The 14,721-nt window shown below is 40.0% G+C and overlaps 1 protein-coding gene across 1 annotated transcript in view; it reads left to right on the top strand.

Moving 5' to 3' along the window:
* The window catches only part of TENM3 (teneurin transmembrane protein 3), a 28,053-nt gene extending 14,831 nt beyond the window's left edge, over window positions 1–13,222 (top strand). The window contains exons 2-3 of the mRNA XM_024744951.1: window positions 8,578–8,856; window positions 12,816–13,222. Of these exons, the coding sequence (XP_024600719.1) occupies window positions 8,578–8,856; window positions 12,816–13,222 (686 nt within the window). The remainder of the gene's footprint in view (window positions 1–8,577; window positions 8,857–12,815) is intronic.
* The last annotated feature ends 1,499 nt before the right edge of the window (window positions 13,223–14,721 follow it).

Raw genomic sequence — 14,721 nt, forward strand, 5'->3', positions numbered from 1 at the left:
GCAGGCGGACTCTCAACCACTGCGCCACCAGGGAAGCCCTAAATTAATTTTTAAAATGTAGTTTTGTGTAGGATCCTGTAAGTCAAGATTTATACCCTCACTGGAGCTTCTACTGCATGTTCAAGGGTGGGTATTCTGTTCAAAGAGTTACAAATTGAACGTAAGGAAGTTTGGAGTATCCCAGAAAATATGCATTAGGACTCAAAGGGGAAAAAATTCCATACGCTTGTTTTAGTCTGTGATCTTCTTATCGTTTTACAAACACAGCAAAAAAGGGAACTCCAGGTAAGATGGTGGTGACACTGGATCCACCAGTACCAAATAAGCAATGTTTGTCCAATTTGTAGTTTGGGGCTGTGCTCCGCCCTTGGAGGTTGGTGCCTCCATGTCAGAAAGTATATAATTCCATCCAAGCTGACAACGACCAAGGAAAGCACTTAAAGGCAGTTACAGATTATTTTATTTCTGTGTATTACACTTACATTGACCCTTCTCTCCATTTCCTACGCTCAGTTATGGGGCTTGTTACTATAGAAGAAATAGATGCTTATTCGCCTTTTAAAAAGTCCATATATGATGAAGGGAAAGGGAAGAATGAAAAGAAAAACGTTGCTCCTGTATTTCTTAGACAACTTCATTTCTTTACAATAAATGAGGAAGGAGTTTTAAAACCCAGCTTCTCCAAGGGAAGGTAGTAAACTAAATTTCTAATTATTGAATGGGAGCTATTAAACAGCAAATCAAGAAAATATATTGGTTTTCTTAAAAGAAGGTAGACTTTCATCTTTCTTTCTTATGTTTTTAAATTAATGGAAATTATCATGCAAAGTAAAAATTCAAAACTATAGAAGAGAAAATTACTGATTTCCTTCACTTACGTCTCCTTCTGTGTGGTCCATCTTGGCAGTTAATGGCCCCCTCCCCTTTATTGATGCTCAAAACCATAGGCATTTATATAATCTGTTGGGTCTCCTTCTTAGTTTCCAAAAATGGGATCATACTCTACACACTGCTTTGCAACTTGTATTTTTTTAACTTAAAATATATATAATAGGCTTCCCTCCAGAACAGAAAACATAGGTCCAAACCCACTCTTTCTGCTATAGCCACAGAGCCTTCCATGCAGGGAATATATCGCGTATTTAACAGTTCCCTTTCTGGTAAACATTCCAGTTATTTTAATTTTTACAACCATGCCATAATAAACATTATTTGTACATGTCTGTTTAAGTCCAGGTGATTTTATTTCTCTCGGATACAGTCACAGAGGTAGACTTTCAGCGCTAAAGAATATTTTAACTTTAACAGACAAAATATTTTCAAAGACTAAGGCAGCATAATAGAAGGCAAAGAAAAAAATGATAAAGAGATAATGAAATTGTGTAGCAGACCCGCAGAATCCGCTGCTGTTTAAGAGAACAGTTCGCGGTTTCAGTAGCAGTTTCTGTGCCAATGACTTATAGTCCAGCTCCTCACTGCAAGTTTACAATATGGTATATACACACTGGCAGTGTGGCATAAAAGAGAGCCAACAGATAAGAAATGTTGTGAGCATGTACAGAAACTGGAACCCTCACACACTTGTGGTCAGAAAGTAAAGTGGCGCAGCCACGGTGGAAAACAGTCTGGCGGTTCTTCAAAAGGTTAAACATAGAGCTAATACAATATGACCCAGCAATGCCTCTCATAGTATATACACAAGAGAAATAAAAACATATGGTGGGGCTTCCCTGGTGGTGCAGTGGTTGAGGGTCCGCCTGCCGATGCAGGGGACACGGGTTCGTGCCCCGGTCCGGGAAGATCCCACACGCCGCTGAGCCTGCGCGTCCAGAGACTGTGCTCCGTAACGGGAGAGGCCACAGCAGTGAGAGGCCCGCGTACCGCAAAAAAAACAAAACAAAAAAAAACCAAAAACATATAGTGTTCCATAGCAGCATTTTCATAATAGCCAAAAAGTGGAAACAACTCAAATGTCCATTAACTGATAAACAGATAAATAAAAGATGATGTGTCTATACAATGGAATATTATTTGGCCATAAAAAGAAATGACTACTGGCACATGCTACAATGTGGATGAATCTTGAAAACACTATGTTAAGTGAAAAAAGCCAGTCGCAGAAGTCTACATATTGTAGGACCCCTTTTCTTTGAAATGTCCAGAGTAGACAAATCTATAGTGAGAGAAAGTAGCTTAGTGCTTGCCTAGGGGTAGAGGGAGTGGTGGGGTAAGAGGGGAAATGGGAGGTGACTGATAATTGGTACAAGGGTGATGAAAATGTTCTAAAATTGGTCGTGGTGATAGTTGCACACCACCGTGTGTATGCTAAAAACCACTGACTTGTACACTTTAAGTGGGTTCACTGTATGGTTTGTGAGTTAATATCTCAATAAAGTAGTTTTGGAACAGAGAAGAAACGAGTGAAATAGAGAGAGAAAGGGCACAATCTAAGCATTAGAGGATCTAGACATAAGAGGGGAGAGAATACCACGAGTTCTCATGTGGGACCAGCCTCCTCTGGGTTCTGCAGTCACCCTGTGTCACTCCGAGGCTAGTCCCTCACGTAGAGGCTTTTCCTTTTCAACTCACCCAGACATAGCAGATATCTTGCCTGTTGGTGAACATCACTGTGCATTGCAGCTTTGAAAAATCCCTTCTTGTTCGGACTAGGTTATAGACACCATGCAAGACAAAGGCCATTTTTTTTCCCAACCCCCTTCTTTTATTAAAGAGGTAGCTATGCTCAGTGCTGGTGGAAAGTGGTCCTTTCCATTTTGTCACATACCCTCACTCATTTTTCAAAATGTGAACTTTTTTCAATGACGCCACCTGCCTGGGCTGTTTATTCAGTCTTTGTTTTATAGGTTTCTCAAATTTATGAGTGTCAGGAAACAGAAATGCCTAATCTAGTCCAAGCTAACCTTGCCTTTTAATCACAAGAAATTTCATCCTCAGGTATACTTTGTTCTTCCTGCAATTTATTATTTTGGGACTGTTTCAAATTGTAATGGGAAACTCTGTGGCTGGCCTTGCTGATCAAGGTTATCAAAATTCAGAGTGCAGGAGGTAAATACTGATTTCGCCAGTCTCGGCCAACAGAATTAATATAAAGACTCTACAGGGTGAAGAAAGAAATTAAGGTAATAGTGTTAGAAGCATTGCAAAGAACACAATCTGAAGAAACCATGGAAAATAAGAATAAATGTATCCTCATCTCCTTCATGTTACTTGAAGCCAAAGATGAGTTTAAACAAGACGGTCATGTCTTTAGTCTGGTTCCAGAGCATCTTTGCCGCCTTTTTCTGCCAGTCTCTTCCCATTTCTCCACATTGACCTAAAATCCAGCGCCAAGAACCGCATCCCAACCCCAAATTCCCACTCCGTGGTACCTCAGCCAACTGCCTCTTCTCCCAATCAGGAACCCTTCTTTTCACCATCTTCCTTCTGTTTGTGCAAACTGCCTGAGCTTTCCATAAGTATAGCCCATCTTGCTAAACATTGCTGAATTGTAGGAAATAATCTAATAGACTAATTCATTCAAATTTAATAGCTAGATCTCCCCAGGGGTGTCTGCATTAAAACGAGGGATCCTACAAGCAAGAATCCTTAACCTAAGGGGGGAATCAGCAACCGTGGACTTTGAAGCACTGGGGAGAGATAGTTTTGAATGAAGGAAAAGTCAACTTTGGTGATGTGACTATTCTAAAATTATTTGAAAACCATCTTGTCCCCCCCCCGCTCAAGTTATACATTTCTCTATGATTATTACATTTGTCCAGGTGTTTATTTTTTGTCATTTTTCATTTTGCTTCCCTTTATGCTGGCTTCATTTACATAAAGCATCTCTTTTTTCAATTAAAAACAATTTTAAACTGAATGAACGATTCTTTAAATTCTTTAGTGCTTTACAATTTTCAAAAGATTCATACATACGATTTTATATAATTCCGTAATAACCCTTTTTTTCTCCCCTCCCCCTATATTGTCCTCCCCACTTCCCTCTCCCCATTGGTAACTGCTAGTTTGTTCTCTGTATCTGTTTGTCTGCTTCTTGTTTGTTTTATTCATCAGTTTGTTGTATTTTTCAGATCCTACATATAAGTGATATCATACAGTATTTGTCTTTCTCTGTTTGATTTATTTCACTTAGCATAATACCCTCCAAATCCATCCATCAATATTATATATATAATGGAATACTACTCAGCCATATATATATATATGTGTGTGTGTATATATACTCAGTATTATATATATAATGGAATATATATATATACACACACAGCTTCTTTATCCATTGATCTGTTGATGGACACTTAGGTTGCTTCATACTTTGGCGATTATAAATAACATTGCTGTGAACATTGAGATGCATGTATCTTTTTGAATTAGTGCTTTTGTTTATGTTTTGGATATATACCCAGGAGTGGTATTGCTGGGTCATATGGTAGTTCTATTTGTAGTTTTGTGAGAAATCCTCACACAGTTCTCCACAGTGGCTGCATCAGTTTACATTCCCACCAGCAGTGTAGGAGGGTTCTCTTTTCTCCACAGCCTCGCTAACATTTGTTTGTGTTCTTTTTGATGATAGCCGTTCTGACAAGTGAGGTGGTATCTCACTGTGGTTTTGATTTGCATTTTTCCCTGATGATTAGCGGTGTTGAGCATCTTTGGCCATCTGCATTTCCTCTTTGGAAAAATGACTATTCAGTTCTTCTGCCCATTTTTAAATCAGGTTGGTTGTTTTTTTGATATTCTGTGAGCTGTTTATATATGTTGGAAATTAATCCGTTATCTGTCTTATCGTTTGCAAATATCTTCTCCCATTCAGTAGGCTGTCTTTTTGTTTTGTCGATGCTCTCCTTTATGCTTTGCCAAAGCGTAAAGCATCTCTTAAACCAAGTCATCACAGCCCTGAAAAGTGAAAAAATAGAGTGGTGAAGTGACTTGAATGAAGCCAGTAAGTGGCTTTAAATTAGGTCCATTGGAAATCAAGTTTAGTGTCCTTTCCCAAGAGAGCAAAAGCAAATTTTACTTCAGTAAGGAAATCTAACAGCTTGCTTTCTAGCTTGCATTTCAGAAACAGACCTTAAGAGTTTGAATCATCGAGAGACATTGATTTCAGAGGGTCAGATGTTTGTTTGTGTTTAACATCTTTATTGGAGTTTAATTGCTTTACAATGGTGTGTTAGTTTCTGCTTTATGAAAAAGTGAATCAGCTAGCTACAAATAACTCAACTTCGTTTCTTTCTATGGCTGAGTAATATTCCGTTGTATATGTGTGCCACATCTTCTTTATCCATTCATCTGTCGATGGACACTTAGGTTGCTTCCGTGTCCCGGCTCTTGTAAACAGAGCTACATGAACACTGTGGTACATGACTCCTTTTGAATGATGGTTTTCTCAGGGTAAAGAAATGTCTATTTATGTTTTCTGCCCATCTTTGGATTGGGTCATTTGTTTTTTTGATATTGAGCTGCATGAGCTGCTTGTATATTTTGGAGATTAATCCTTTGTCAGTTGCTTCATTTGCAAATATTTTCTCCCATTCTGAGGGTTGTCTTTTCATCTTGTTTATGGTTTCCTTTGCTGTGCAAAAGCTTTTAAGTTACATTAGGTCCCATTTGTTTATTTTTGTTTTTATTTCCATTTCTCTAGGAGGTGGGTCAAAAAGATCTTGCTGAGATTTATGTCATACAGTGTTCCGCCTATGTTTTCTCTAAGAGTTTGATAGTGTCCGGCCTTACATTTAGGTCTTTAATCCATTTTGAGTTTATTTTGTGTATGGTGTTAGGAAGTGTTCTAATTTCACTCTTTTACATGTAGCTGTCCAGTTTTCCCAACACCATTTATTGAAGAGGCTGTCTTTTCTCCATTGTATATTCTTGCCTCCTTATCAAAGATAAGGTGACCTTATGTGCGTGGCTTTATCTCTGGGTGGAGGGTCAGATGTTTAAGGAGTTTGGGATACACATACCAATTCATAGGGACGATGTCTTGGATATTCATTTGCACAATGAACTGTGTTTACATACCCAGATGACATTTTCTGCTTTCCTTCACCCCATTGATATTTGCATCAAGATGGCAGCAGTGTGAAAAGTCAGTAACATGGAAAATGTTTCAAGTTACATTTCAGAGATTAGAAAGCGAGTTCTTACTGTCTTTTAACTTGTCTCTTATTTTTATGCTCCAATGTGGGAACCTCCCCAAATAGAGGAGAGATGCACAGGATCTTATCATTCATTTTCACCCTTTAAAAATTGTTTTGGAAAAATCAACATGTTTGATGGTGATGTTTTAACTGTTTTACACACTTTCCCCCCCTCCCCATTTTAGATATGATATATAAATAGGAATGGATAAGCTCTTTCACATTAACTGTCCATTACATTCCATTAACTCTCCATTACATTGACCATTTTTGGATTTACTTTCATAAGTACAGTCCACACTATTTCTTTTAAAAATATTGCCACTACTATGTCTTAGCTCATTAAGCTTGCCTACTTTCTCACTGTTCAATGAGTTTTTATTCCCTCTTCTTTATTTTTGCTACTTCCTTTATTTTTTATTTTTATTTCTTTTATAGAAAATCTAGGTTGAATATTTGCACTTGGAATGAGAAGACCCTTTTTAAAAATTTATTTATTTATTTGTTTTTGTTTATTTTTGGCTGCGTTGGGTCTTCGCTGCTGTGCGGGGGCTTTCTCTAGTTGCGGCAAGTGGGGGCTACTCTCCGTTGCAGTGCACGGGCTTCTCATTGCGGTGGCTTCTCTTGTTGCGGAGCACAGACTCTAGGTGTGCGGGCCTCAGTAGTTGTGGCACACAGGCTCAGTAGTTGTGGTTAGCGGGCTCTAGAGCGCAGGCTCAGTAGTTGTGGCACACAGGCCCAGCTGCTCTGCGGCACATGGGATCTTCCCGGACCAGGGCTCGAACCTGTGTCCCCTGCACTGGCAGGCGGATTCTTAACCACTGAGCCACCAGGGAAGCCCCGACTACTTCCTTTGTTTTTGACATACTTTTTGGTTCAGATACTTACTCACATCTCTCTGAGATGATTTGTGGCTAATTTGTAGCAACAGATTTTCATTATTTATGAGTGTAACTGTCAGAATCCATTTGGAAGTCTGACCGAGATAAAGCAGATTCCAACTCCTGATCTGACCACAGCAATAAAGCAATTACCACACTGGCTAAAATGGGCTGAATCCTTGAGGGTGCTGATATTTGTACAACCAAATATTTACTGTCTTGTGCATTATGTCTGATTCATTTCCTAGAAGATTCAAGATGTTATTATTACAAATAATTTATAACACCCTCTTTTAAAAAACGTAATGTATGTTATTTCTCATACTAGCCAATTAACTTTAAAATGTTTGTGGATATAAGAGAGGGATGTACAAAAATGAAAACTCTGAGTAATATAAATGCTTAATATTCTTAAAAGTTTGGTATTATATGGTAGCATTTAAATCAGTCTTGGTATACTATTATTCTCTTCCTGTATTTTGATTCTAGTTGGTACCTAAATCTTAGACTCTACCATGCCAATGAGACAGGAAATGGAAGGCCCATGTGTATGCATCCTCTAAGCAAACATTTTTGTCTCTCTTCTCACCCCTAGTATCATAAAACATAGGTGAAATTTTCAAGAATAAATACAGGATTGGAAAAGCCATTCATAACGGCAGTCATTTTAAAGTGTCACCTAATTTAAACACTTTTGCTGTAAGTTATTGCAGTGTCATGAGTTTTATTATGCTCAGTTTATTAGTGAAAGCCTTCAGGGTTCACAACCATTTATTTTGCAGGGAACTTGATTTTATCATTAATTTTTAAATACATAATACTCCTGCTTTATTTTTTAGAGTGTACTTTATTTGCACAAATTGGTTTACTCTGATCAATACAGATGTTTCCAGGTGTTTATTAAAGCAAAAAATCTGGGAAGTCAGATGTCTGCACGTTTTCATGACATTACACTCCAACAGTTAGTGTATGTTTGTACACACGTGATACATGTTTATATTGGTTGTTAAGTTTTAGGTGGGAAAATATAATAAAGACTGCCCAGGTTCCGGTTTCTAATTTTTTCTGATTATTGGGTAACTTATTCTGGAGGGCAATCTTTTCTCTTCCAAAGGAGTGACACCTGGGCGGGAAAATCCTACTGTTTGGGATGAGAGCCAGGACCCAGGAAATAATTCTGACAATTTCTATGGCTTCACAATTCTGCTAAACACAGGTCTATCGAGGATAACTAAGCCTTTCTCTGGGTTGGGTTTTCATGGTCTGGGCCGCTTTACCTGCCGGGCTCCCTGGAGGTGTTTATGGGCTGAAATAGTTGACAAAGGAGCTCTGAGCCGTGGTGGGTGGCAAGTCAGAGATGGAGCTCCCTGCACCCCAACTGGACCCACGCGACCACAGGTCATGTGGAGCTAATGCAAACACCTGGTGCTGAGAGCTGACAAGACTGGATGCTTAAGTGTTTATTTTAGGGAGATTTTGTTTAAAAAATACTGAAACGAGACATATACTCACTAGTTGTCATCTTCTTTCCCCCTAATTAGGACAGAATTTCACCCTAAGGCAGTTAGGCGTTTGTGAACCGGAAGCCCGAAGAGGACTGACGTTTTGTGCGGAAATGGGGCTCCCTCACAGAGGTTACTCTATCAGTGCAGGGTCAGACGCTGACACTGAGAATGAAGCAGTGATGTCCCCAGAGCATGCCATGAGACTGTGGGGCAGGGGGGTCAAGTCAGGCCGCAGCTCCTGTCTGTCAAGCCGGTCCAACTCAGCCCTCACCCTGACAGATACAGAGCACGAAAACAAGTCGGACAGTGAAAACGGTAAGTTCTTTTTTCTTTGGCTTCGTAATGTTGGCGTTCAGTGCTTCTGTCTGTTTCCGTTGACTCTGGAGGCGTGGCTTCCTTCCTTCCTCCCATCTCTCCTTCTCTTTCTTTCTTCTTCCTTTCTTTGTATTGCAACGCTACTAGTAGCGCTCAAGAAATGTCCTTCGTTATTGCATTTTTTTTTCCCTGGGAAAAAATCAATATTCGATGACATCAGATTGTAAAATTATGCAGGCTTTCTCTGTTGTGTTAGCTATACTTTTGAAAAACAGTTTAATCGTGATAAGAAAAAAAAACACACACACAAAGATTGGCTTTGACTTATCTTGGACCATGCCACCTGTTATCCTCGATGGAGTAGCAAAGCAAGTGGTGGTAAAGTTTACCCCACAGCCAGCTTGTAATCAGAGATGTCTTTGTAGATTCCTCTTGAAAATATCTCAAAGAAGCTCCAGAATCTTAGAATGATTGACTGAGCACACGGAATAGTTTATTAACAGGGCTCAATGACTGAAGAACAAATTTGATCATGCTTTAAACTTACTTGTTGATGACAGCAATCGAAATCTTGGTAAAGAGAAGGGAGTGTGGCCTTTGATTGCTTTGGGGACTGGATCGCTCTGCAATTAGATCGATGCACAAAAGCTGGATTTTAGGGTATCCAAAGAGCATACTGTACGAAAAATCGATATATTGGGACTCTGTTCCTATCACCAACGCAGAATAATAAAGAAACAGTTAATTTCTATGCAATAATAGATTTCAAAGAAAACTTAATTTTTAGTCACTGCAGCTTCTGGGAAGAATTGTAGCATCAGCAGCAACGCACCGGACAACAAAATGACATTTCTCTTTCAGCATTTAATGTTAACAGCGTACTTGCTACTTTAATCTGGTTATTAATGCTGTGTATACGGTGTGTCAAAAAAGCAGAGAGATAATTAAAGTGGAAGAACTGCATGACGTGTGAAAAGAAAGGTGCTGTTTTACCGATGGTTTCCTTTTCGTTACTTATCGAGCAAGCTTGTCAGCCTTGCTTTGTGACAGGAAAGCGGGTCCATTGTCAGCTTTTAGTCTCAGCTCAGTCACCAAACCAAGGGGGTAGCTACTGCTTCCTACTGCTTAGTACTTGTTTTCTTGCTATCCAGGGAAAAAAAGGTCTACTTTGAACCAACTAAAACAATACCTTGTGGAGAATACTTGGGTGCATTAAACCAAAGTCAAAATCAACTACTAATAGGCACTCAATGTATTCATTTTGGAAGTGTCAGTTCTTGGTGGAGACTGGACTTATCCCAACCCAAAACCGGAAACAAGGGCAGTTCTGGCTAACAAAGTGAGTCTTAGAATCTGACTGCAGCGTTTTCCTGAGCTAATCCACTCACCTCAGTAAAACCTGTGTTTATAGACATTTTCACTGGACTCAGAAGTTTCTAACCTTAAGTATATAAGATCTGGCATCAATTTTGCTTCCTGTCCCTCTGTATGTTTATGTAACACTCTGCAAGCAATTGTAGGCGCAGTGGTTGTATTCAGATGTGTTATTTGACGTTTGATGTTCCTAAAATACATGAAAAAAGGGAGGGTACAGCAGGACAATGTGTTCAGTTCTGATTTTCTGCATCACGGACCTTCCATACCCATTAGATATCGTCCCACATTGCGTCAGCATGCCCTTTCTATATACAACCCTTGTAGCATCTCTTTCTCTCTCTCTCTCTCATAATGAGTGTATCTTGTTATTGTGTCTGTATTGGTAAAATATAAATTAATTTTATTATTTTTTAACTTGTGTATCTGCTAAAACCATCTCACAGTGAATTCCCAAACACATGCCATTTTATATTCTTTTCAGAAAACTTAGAAACGTTGCCACCTCTAGTTAACAGTATCTAACATCCAAATGACTGGGGGCGGGGTGACAAGCCTGACACTTTCTCACACTGCCGCCCCTCTCTATTTGCACTTATTATGAACGAGAGGAGGGACTTGCTGCCCCAGGAATCTCCTAGTCCATGTCCTTGGAATGATGTAAAGACAAGGAAAGTTACACTCGTCCATTTCTCCAAGTGGTGTTCTGAGGCAGAATGAGAGACACAGGAAGAGGGTGTCAGGGGCCTTGCCTCGAAATTCAGAACATTGGGTAGCATTTGTTGAGAGTAAACAGGTCAGCCAAGTTAGGAGTATAAAGTGTCAAAGACAACGTTTGTTGAGCTGGACAAGTGATGACTTAAACTTGTGTTTACTCTTTCCCCAAGGTTTGGCTGTGGTTGTTTTTTGAAACAACATTTTGATGGTCTAAGAGCTCCCAATGAGGTCAGCTTAGGGAAGAAAGCAAAAGAGGAAGAAAAATAGAGATGACCTCTTACTGAACACTGGCTATTTCGTATGTGTGTCCAGAGGAACATTGCAGATTCATTTATTTGTTCTGAATTTTCAGTGATTAGTCAGACAGAGCAAAATTCCATTTAAAGTAATAAATTACATTGAGATCTAGGGAAGCCTAATTTTCTGATATTTAGCAGACCTTATCATTTTGAATTGTGGAATTAAACAAGAGTATTGAGGGGTTTTTTCTGACATAAAAAACTTCTTTTCTTAAGCTGGGCTACAGTAAAAACTAAAACTTGTAATCATACACAGGGCCTCCTAACATCTTTATAAACAAGATCCTCAAATCCATTACCTGTTTCTAATATTAGTACTGCTTCTAGTCAAATATTTATAATATAAGATTTCTGAAATAATTCAACTCGGGTATTCTTAAATGCTCTCACTCTGAAAGATTATTGATTTTTCCAGCTATATTTTCCCTTGACATTCGATTATTTAAATTGTCAAAGTTTATTCATTTTCATGTTAGCTTGCCGTGTGTCCTTAGATGTTCTATCATATCACTGTAAGTTGAAACAAGAAGGATGTGCATAAAATAACTCACCAAAGTGAAACTAATTGAGAAACCAGACACTGACTTGTTTTTTCCCCCCAGTTTGGAAGGGGAGTTTGGGTTGACTCTTTTTGTCATTTGAAATAATGTGAATAAGGCTGTTTTCCTCAGAAAAAAATAAAATGTTATTCAACACTTGTGCAATTATGCAAGCTGAGTGACTGATATTCTAGTTATAACTTCAAAGAAGAGTTTAGTCACTGCAAGGGATTAGATTTCATTTATTTATTGATAAGGAGGCCAACAGTTCAAGTTAAGAAGGTGCTAGAACTGCTGTGAGGCTAATGAAATTTTGATGGCCTGAGCATCCCATGAGAGTAAAGGAACATTCGGACCATGTCACACGTCTCCGTGTTAGCAGAGATTCTAAACCAGTGATAAAATATATTCTTTTGTAAAACTAACTCTTCACCAACCGTGGGGAGTTGATGTTAAGAAGCAATTTGAGAAAAAAAATTTATTACAGTATATTGTTTCATATCAAATTTCAAATGTTAATCTCGTTCCGAATTAAGGATGTGGGAGAAGGCCTCTCTTGACATGTACTGACAACTTTCTAAGTCAACTGCCATGCTCCAGGGCAAACACTGGAGGGTCAATGGTTTGTGACCACCTATTAGCGACGGTCCTAGTAAGAGACTACAAAATAAATGTGATGGGCTGCCCTAATCAGAGGGAAAGTTACCAGTGTGCTCTGGCTCCTTTGAGGCCTCTTTCCTGTCTCTGATGGATTGTTAAAAGACCCCTGACTGAACGCCCACTCTCCAGCTTTGCAAGTCATCTGATCTGAATTCCAAATATCTATGTAAATGTCAGGAACAAAGAACTTTTTTTTTTTTCGAAACATCAAGCTTTTAAGCTTTAAAAAGTGTTTATTTGTGCATCTTTTCCCAGAAGCAGCCTAGCATGTATTATTATCCTTTGTCAGCCAGCAGTGTGGTATCGTGAGAAGCGCTTGGATTCAGAATCACAGCGCTCAGGGTGTAAACACTTTCATTCGACCCCTAAGACCGTTTGCTCCTGAGTCACCCAGAGCTCAAGGTCCCAACTTTCCCACCTCTGCCTGGCTACTCGGCCAGTTGTACTGCTGGCCCCAGAGATGTGGAGGTCTTCGTCTTGCTTCTTCTGCCTGTCTCCACGACCTCTTCTGCCCCTTGGGAACCAATGACCTTTGACACTAGACAGACCAAGAGGAATTGGCTCTCCGCTCCTCTTCTACCTCGTCGTAACTGGGGCCCTCGAGAGCCTCCTCTTAGGGCAACAGCTGAGAACGTGTTGACGGGGGCAGACCACCTGGGATTGTACTGGCTCCACCGCCTCCCAGCGGTGTGGCCTTGGGCAAGTGACTTAACCTTCCTGTGCTACCGTTTCCATGAGGGTAAAATGCAGATCACAAATGACGTGCAGTTCGTATAGGGTTTTGCTGTGAGGATCACCTGAGCTCGGATATATGATATGCTGAGAACAACGGTGCCTGGCGCCTAGTGAGTTCCAAACAAGGGTGTCCTCTTATTATTATTTGTAAATGGTGGAAAATTGTATGTCCTTCTTAAGTGCTTGTGAAGATTAAGTGAGGTGCATGGTATCAAGTACCCACGTAGTCTTGGCCCACAGCGTGTCCCCTGCCCCCCTTCCATTTTCCCCCTCTGTCTGCATTAGTCAAGTATTTGTACGTTTGGCGAATGAGGGAGAGTGAGTGGTCTCCTCTAGGAGACCCGCTGCTGATTTGCATAGCCTGGAATTTCTGTCACCGTTTATTGACTCTTTTATTTTTCTCTAAAACCCCACATACTTTTAAATTCACTGTAATTAAATGAACGCACATCGAGTGGTGCTGACAGTTAGTCTGACGGCTGTAGGCTTCAAAGAGTTAAATGTGCTCCTTCTCTTCCTGGCCAAAGGAAATTTCAAAAGTGGTGCTTCCCTCAAAGGCATGTTACTTAGACAGCCAGTCACTTAAAAGGCAATTTAACTGGTGCTCATGAGTTCACCCAATAAAATAAATCCCTCCTGGAAGACTTTATTTCTCACCTGGGGTCTTAGCAATATACCTGTGGTAGGACCTCACTAATGCCACACTAACTGTGCAGATACTAGAGTATTCCAGGGCTAATTTGGCTAACAAGAAGCATAGAGCATTAATGTGCAGTATTTTTAAGTGTAATAGATACTTGCTTTGCCAGACTAAAACACTTCCAAAAACCAATTTACTTGTCCTTTGAAATAGTAGTTTTAAAGTCTACTTTCTGTATGGATAGATAAAATCTAAAAGTTGAGCTACTATACTTTAAAAAAAGATATACCCCGGGCTTCCCTGGTGGCGCAGTGGTTGAGAGTCCGCCTGCCGATGCAGGGGACACGGGTTCGTGCCCCGGTCCGGGAAGATCCCACGTGCCGTGGAGCGGCTGGGCACGTGAGCCTGTGTGTCCGGAGCCTGTGCTCCGCAACGGGAGAGGCCACAGCAGTGAGAGGCCCGCGTAGAGCAAAAAAAAAAAAAAACATATACCCCTTAAACCAATTTGATAAACTGTTGTAGTGATGTTTACATCACTGTCACAGTAGAGAACTTTATTTTGCGATCCAAATTACCACATTGGGCAAAATACGTTCTCTGACAAAGTGGGCAGGGCAATTTTTTCTCTTTCTAAGCAACTGCATATAGGTGAGAGAAGAAATGGGAGGATTTGTACCTATGCTATAACCAGTTACGTTCTAGAATAGTGTGGGAGAAAGTGCCAGTGGTGTTGGAGTACCTGTTATGTCCCGTACTTGTGATGCTTCTAGCCATGACACAGATGTCATTCCTCTCCTGGCTCCTTTTCTACACGAGGCTAATCGTTGAGTTTTCCACAAATAATTTGAAGAGGTGGATTTTTGCCTATAGCCTGGTTCCGTTCCTTCAGCTTGATCTTTCT

Source organism: Neophocaena asiaeorientalis, unplaced genomic scaffold, assembly GCF_003031525.2.
Source record: "Neophocaena asiaeorientalis asiaeorientalis breed wild unplaced genomic scaffold, Neophocaena_asiaeorientalis_V1.1 scaffold267, whole genome shotgun sequence".
Lineage (NCBI taxonomy): Eukaryota > Metazoa > Chordata > Mammalia > Artiodactyla > Phocoenidae > Neophocaena > Neophocaena asiaeorientalis.